This window comes from Herpailurus yagouaroundi, unplaced genomic scaffold, assembly GCF_014898765.1.
Source record: "Herpailurus yagouaroundi ecotype Mexico unplaced genomic scaffold, PumYag 253, whole genome shotgun sequence".
NCBI lineage: Eukaryota > Metazoa > Chordata > Mammalia > Carnivora > Felidae > Herpailurus > Herpailurus yagouaroundi.
In genome coordinates, this window is record NW_024412470.1 from 4,808,276 (window position 1) to 4,813,721 (window position 5,446).

The 5,446-nt window shown below is 57.1% G+C and overlaps 1 protein-coding gene across 1 annotated transcript; it reads left to right on the forward strand.

Moving 5' to 3' along the window:
• Nucleotides 1–1,201: 1,201 nt before the first annotated feature.
• Nucleotides 1,202–5,413, forward strand: HLX (H2.0 like homeobox). Its single transcript, XM_040460948.1, has 3 exons — nt 1,202–2,981; nt 3,703–3,882; nt 4,724–5,413. The coding sequence occupies exons 1-3, from the start codon at nt 2,387–2,389 to the stop codon at nt 5,176–5,178; spliced, it is 1,230 nt and encodes a 409-aa protein (XP_040316882.1). The 5' UTR covers nt 1,202–2,386; the 3' UTR covers nt 5,179–5,413.
• The last annotated feature ends 33 nt before the right edge of the window (nt 5,414–5,446 follow it).

Sequence of the window (5,446 nt, forward strand, 5' to 3'; positions counted from 1 at the left end):
CCGGCCCTGGGAGCCGTGAAGTCACAGCGAGGCCGCGCCCTTGCAGCGGAGTCTCGCCAGAATCCCCGGCCTCGGCCTGAAACTTCGCCACTGGAGCATTTCAAGGAGGGTCCAACGCCCCAAGCGGCTTATGCCTGTCACTCCTTTGCCTCTGGCTAGAAACAGAACTGGACTTCCTAGATCTCTTACCCCAGGTGCCCGTGTCCTCAGCAGATCCCACCGCTCCATTCCATCTCTGGAAATAACACCTCTGTCCTTGCTGCATGGAGCCAGGCATGTCCTTTAATAAAAGGAGAGAGGGAGACCCCGAGAGGGAGAGAGAAAGACCGAAAGGGGATGGGGGCGCGGGTAGGGAATGGGCGGGAGGCGGTGTTCCAGGGCTGACCGGACGGAAGTGATTGATCAGTGATTAATTACTTTCCAGGAGAAAGTCAAAAGCTTAAAATGACAGCAGCTGCAACAAAAGTCTAGAAACGACTAGAAATATATTTAATTAGCCCACATCCTGAGCCTTGACATAGGCATGGCAAGTTCTGTTGCCTCTGGGTTTGTTTGGTAAGACATCTTGGTGCTGAAGTGAAATAAAAAATGTCACAGAAGCTTTACTGCAAGTATATTAAAAGTTTTCTTGGGGGGGGGGGGGAGAAATACCATAGAAGCGCAGAAGTTCTGTTAGTAGATGCTTATTAGGACAATCGAAAACAAAAGATTTCGTGTTTCATTATTGTTATTATTTTATTTTCTTCCTGAAAATGTGCAAGAAGAACTCATCTGGGTGGCCTGTGGTTTGTTTGGGAGAGGGGTGGGGAAATCCATTCTGACTGTAATTTAAAAGAGAACGAATTCTTAAAATAGAGATGTTGATGTTGCAGAAAACCCCCACTACACCCACCCTACGCTCTAAAGACCCAAAGCACGAATGGAAGACGTCGACTCCGCTTCGTCTTCTTTTCCGACCAGGCCCAAGGGGTTCCTGGGGAAACCGTCACTGAATTGAAAGTAGTATTTAACCCCAAGGAAATGTGCTCTTGTGGGCGCTTGCAAAACAATGGACCCCACGTGATCTGGGGCTGTGGTGGAGCTGAGAGGGTGACATTTCCTACAAGGTGCAGCAGAGGAGGGGACGCGCGTGCCGCTTTCCCGGGTTTCGGGACGGCGGCTTGTTTTGTTGTCGTCTGAGGCTCCCGGGAGGGTTTGGCTGAGACCAAGGGAGTCGTTCGGAGACATCCATCTTATTTTGTTTGAAAAGTTACTCGTCCAAGTTGTCACTGCGTGACAGCCTGGAATAAAGCTAATTTGCGACCGCCCCTCCTCTCTTCCCTGAAGGTCTCGGAGGCAGCAAGGCTGACGCGGTGCTAAATTGGGCGGGGACTCCGCACCCCAGCTCTCCCGCGCCAGAGCTCAGAGCTGAGCAGCTTGGCAGCCGGAGCCCACGAAGGATGAGGACATCGACTTTCGGGATAAAGGCTGAGTGAAGAAAAATCAGGCCCGAGTGAAATCAGGAGGAGGGAACCCAGGGGGCCGCCTCCCCGTGCCAGGAGGCGCGCTTTGCACCCGTGAAAATACACGGGAGCACCAGCTGCTCTGGGCAAGCGCCCCAGGAGCGCTGGGACCAACTCTCCACGTCCGATGCCGGGTTGGAGCTGCAGAAGTTAGGGGAGGGCCACAACTCCCTGCAGCCGCCGCCCGGGCCCCTACGCGCGGGACCCTGCTCAGCCCACGCGGCAGCAGCAAACACTTTGGCGTGGCCGGGGGCGTGGCCGAGGAAGCGGGCCACGCCCCTCTTTCCCAATTCCCCTCCACTTTCCGCTCCCATTGGTCACGAGGATGGCCAATGAGCGCTCGGATCGAGGTCCTACCCTGGGTCTGACTCCGAAGCTCCTGCCAAAACTTTGGGAGTTTTTAGAGAGGAGTTTTTTTTTTTTTTTTTCTTTTTTTTTTTTTTTTTTTTTAAGCTAACGGATTATTATTGTTGTTGTTTTAAATTTAGCTCGTAGGGCTTAGCTGTTTGGGTTTTCTTTCGGTGCCCGGCCCCTGTCTCCCCGGCTTCCCTGGAGTGTGCGGAGCCGCGGCCCCTGCCCGCCTAGCAGCTCCAGAGCCCCTCGCTCGCCTCCGGCCCGCGGGGAGCGCGGGCGCCACGCCGCCTTTAAAGTGAGGCCAGGGGCCGAGGCTGTGACCGGCCGGGATCCGGGCCTCGCCTCCTCCCTCGGTGGCGCTAGGGCTCCCTGGCCTGTCTTCAGTGCGGACGGAGAAGCGAAAGCGGATCGTCCTCGGCTGGGCTGCCGCCGCCTCCGCGACCCAGAGCGCCCCTCCCCGCGCACCCACCCACCCAGCTACCCGGCCGGGCCCGGCCGGGCCGCGGCGGCGCTCGGCGCACCCAGCCAGAATGTTCGCCGCCGGGCTGGCTCCCTTCTACGCCTCCAACTTCAGCCTCTGGTCGGCCGCTTACTGCTCCTCGGCCGGCCCGGGCGGCTGCTCCTTCCCCCTGGACCCCGCCGCGGTCAAGAAACCCTCCTTCTGCATCGCAGACATCCTGCACGCCGGCGTGGGGGAGCCGGGGGCGGCCCCGGAGGGTCTGGCGGGGGCCTCGGCCGCCGCCCTCACCGCGCACTTGGGCTCGGCTCACCCGCACGCCTCTTTCCAAGCTGCCGCCAGATCCCCGCTTCGACCCACCCCGGTGGTGGCGCCCTCCGAAGTCCCGGCTGGCTTCCCGCAGCGGCTGTCTCCGCTCTCAGCCGCCTACCACCACCATCACCCACAGCAACAACAGCAGCAGCAACAACCACCGCAGCAGCAGCAGCCTCCGCCTCCACCCCGGGCTGGCGCCTTGCAGCCTCCGGCCTCTGGGGCGCGGGGGGTCCCGAATCCCCCCCATAGCGGCTCGGCCCCGGCCCCCTCCAGCAAGGACCTCAAATTTGGAATTGACCGCATTTTGTCTGCAGAATTTGACCCCAAAGTCAAGGAAGGCAACACGCTGAGAGGTAGGTCTTGGGCTAGAGGCTGCAGGCCTCTGACCACGGCCCTGGCGCACTCCCAGGTCCCAGGGCCGTTTGGGATGCCTTTGAGTATTTTCACAATTAAGGACAAGTCGGTAAAATGAGGGAGAAGAAAATGAATTGTAAGAAGACTGTGAAACGTTGGGTGTAAAACTCACCTGCTCTGCATTACAAAAAAAAAAAAGTTTCCAGGGATGCTTTAAAAAACACACGTCACAGAATCATTATTCCTAAAAATCCGTTGGCATAAATATTCGCTAAAATGGCTATTCTCTGTCTCTTGAATCACATATCTAGAGAGTGAGCTATATTAATTTGACAGGGGAAACCCTTTCGGGGAACACTTTCCCTTCCATTTATCTGATTTCTAGTGAAATGCCACTCAAAGAATGTAGATAAACAGCAGAGTGGGGGCTCCTTCACCGGGGAGGGTGGAGGTCTCCTGAAAGTGACTGCCTTTTGGCCGTTTTATATAAAGCCCTTCCTTGCTATATGTGTGGACGTGGACGTGTGCGCTACACATGGGAACATTTTGTGCATCGCCCCTTGGCCTCTGTCGGGGAGAGAGGGCTTTTGGGGTAGAGACAAGGTCTCTCGCGACTTTGCTGCAGGGAAACCGAATCCAGGTGGGAGGGGAGGGACAACTCGGCCGGAGAGTGTGGGTTTGCCCGAGGTGTAACCAGCTCTTCTTTTCCCTCGTCCCCAGACCTCACGTCCCTGCTAACCAGCGGGCGGCCCGCAGGCGTACACCTTCCCGGCCTGCAGCCTTCTGCCGGCCAATTCTTCGCGTCTCTAGATCCCATTAACGAGGCTTCTGCCATCCTGAGCCCCTTAAGCTCGAACCCGAGAAATTCAGTCCAGCATCAGTTTCAAGACACGTTTCCAGGTACGGAAACCCCGCTGAGCGACGGCCTGACGGGGCGGGTCGACTGACTGCTCATTCAGGACTGACGCCTGGCGTGGCCACCGCGGTTCAGCCAACCCGGGGTCGGTGCAGGAGGCTACCAAGCCCGGAGACAGAAACCGAAAGAGTTCTCAGCTGGCTAGCTCACCCCTCGGTTGGCTCCCGGGGGCAGAGGGTGGGGGACCCAGGGAGGCCGTGGGCGGTGGGGTGAAGGGGCTTTCCCTAGTCTTGCCGCCAGAGAGGGGCTTGACAATGCAGCCAGAGGTGTTGTTTTTTTAACATACACACAGTTTGGAATGACTTCAAACGCTTTGGCCAAGGAGAGGTTCTGTCGGCGCACACGTTTGCAAGAACTTACACACACACACACACACACACACGCGCGCGCGCGCGCGCACACACACACATCCACACACACACACACACACACACACACACACACACACACACACACGAGAGTCAAAGCTGTCTTCTCTACATCCTAAGGCCCAACCGACGTTTTCGCCAAATCTTTGCATGCCCAAAGGCCGCGCATTTGGCTGATATTTTCCCTTTGGCGTTAATCGATGAAGCTCCGGCTTCTCCATTCCACACTTGCTTTAGGCCTCACGCCTAAAGTCTCAAGAGCTGTAGGATTCCATTTTAGACAGGCCATTCCCAGTCTGCGCGAAGGGCTATCCGAATGCGGGGCGGGGTGGGGGGCAGATGTTAACGCAAAAACAAGTCTTAAGCAGCGCGGTGAGTCCCGGGCCCGCAGACCGCGGACGTGGCACTGACGCGGCCCTCCTGTCTTTCTCTTGCCCCCGCTACCGCCTGGTGGCAGGTCCCTACGCTGTGCTCACGAAGGACACCATGCCGCAGACGTACAAGAGGAAGCGCTCATGGTCCCGGGCTGTCTTCTCCAACCTGCAGAGGAAAGGCCTGGAGAAAAGGTTTGAGATTCAGAAGTACGTGACGAAGCCCGACCGAAAGCAGCTGGCCGCGATGCTGGGCCTCACCGACGCGCAGGTAAGCCGGTTCAGGCGCCCGCGCACCGCTCCCTCGGGGCGCGGCCTAGCCCCAGGGCTCCCTCCGCCCCGGCCCATTCTCCTTCTGCGGGGGAAACGCAGGGTCTTGAATTTCTCGAGACCTCGTACACGTCGAAACTTGAGGCAGGAGGAGGGGGGATGTGGGGGTGAGAAGGACGGAAAGAATAGCCCATCCCCAAAGATGTATGTCAACAACCGCAGCATGTTTATTTTGGCCAAAAGGCAAAAGAACAGCAGAGAAAGCGAATAGGCCGCAGGAGATAATAATTATGTACTCGACTGTAGTGCAATTCGCTGTAGGAGGCAATTTATTTCAGAAGAGATAAAAATCCAAAGTCAAGAGATTGTTGTTGGTCCCCCCCCCTTCTTCCTCCCTCCTCCTCCTCCTGCTGCCGCTGGATTGTGAAATCCCCATTTGTGAGGAAGTGAAAACATCATTTCAAACGGAATTACTTAGTAGGGTCAGGAGTGCCCTTAGAGCAGAGCCACCACCGTCTGTCCGATTTTCTAACGGCACA

Coding starts and splice junctions, on each gene's coding strand:
- HLX (XM_040460948.1), top strand. CDS start 2,387: ATGTTCGCCGCCGGGCTGGCTCCCTTCTACGCCTCCAACTTCAGCCTC. Junction 2,982..3,702: donor GGAAGGCAACACGCTGAGAG/GTAGGTCTTGGG, acceptor CCTCGTCCCCAG/ACCTCACGTCCCTGCTAACC. Junction 3,883..4,723: donor GTTTCAAGACACGTTTCCAG/GTACGGAAACCC, acceptor GCCTGGTGGCAG/GTCCCTACGCTGTGCTCACG.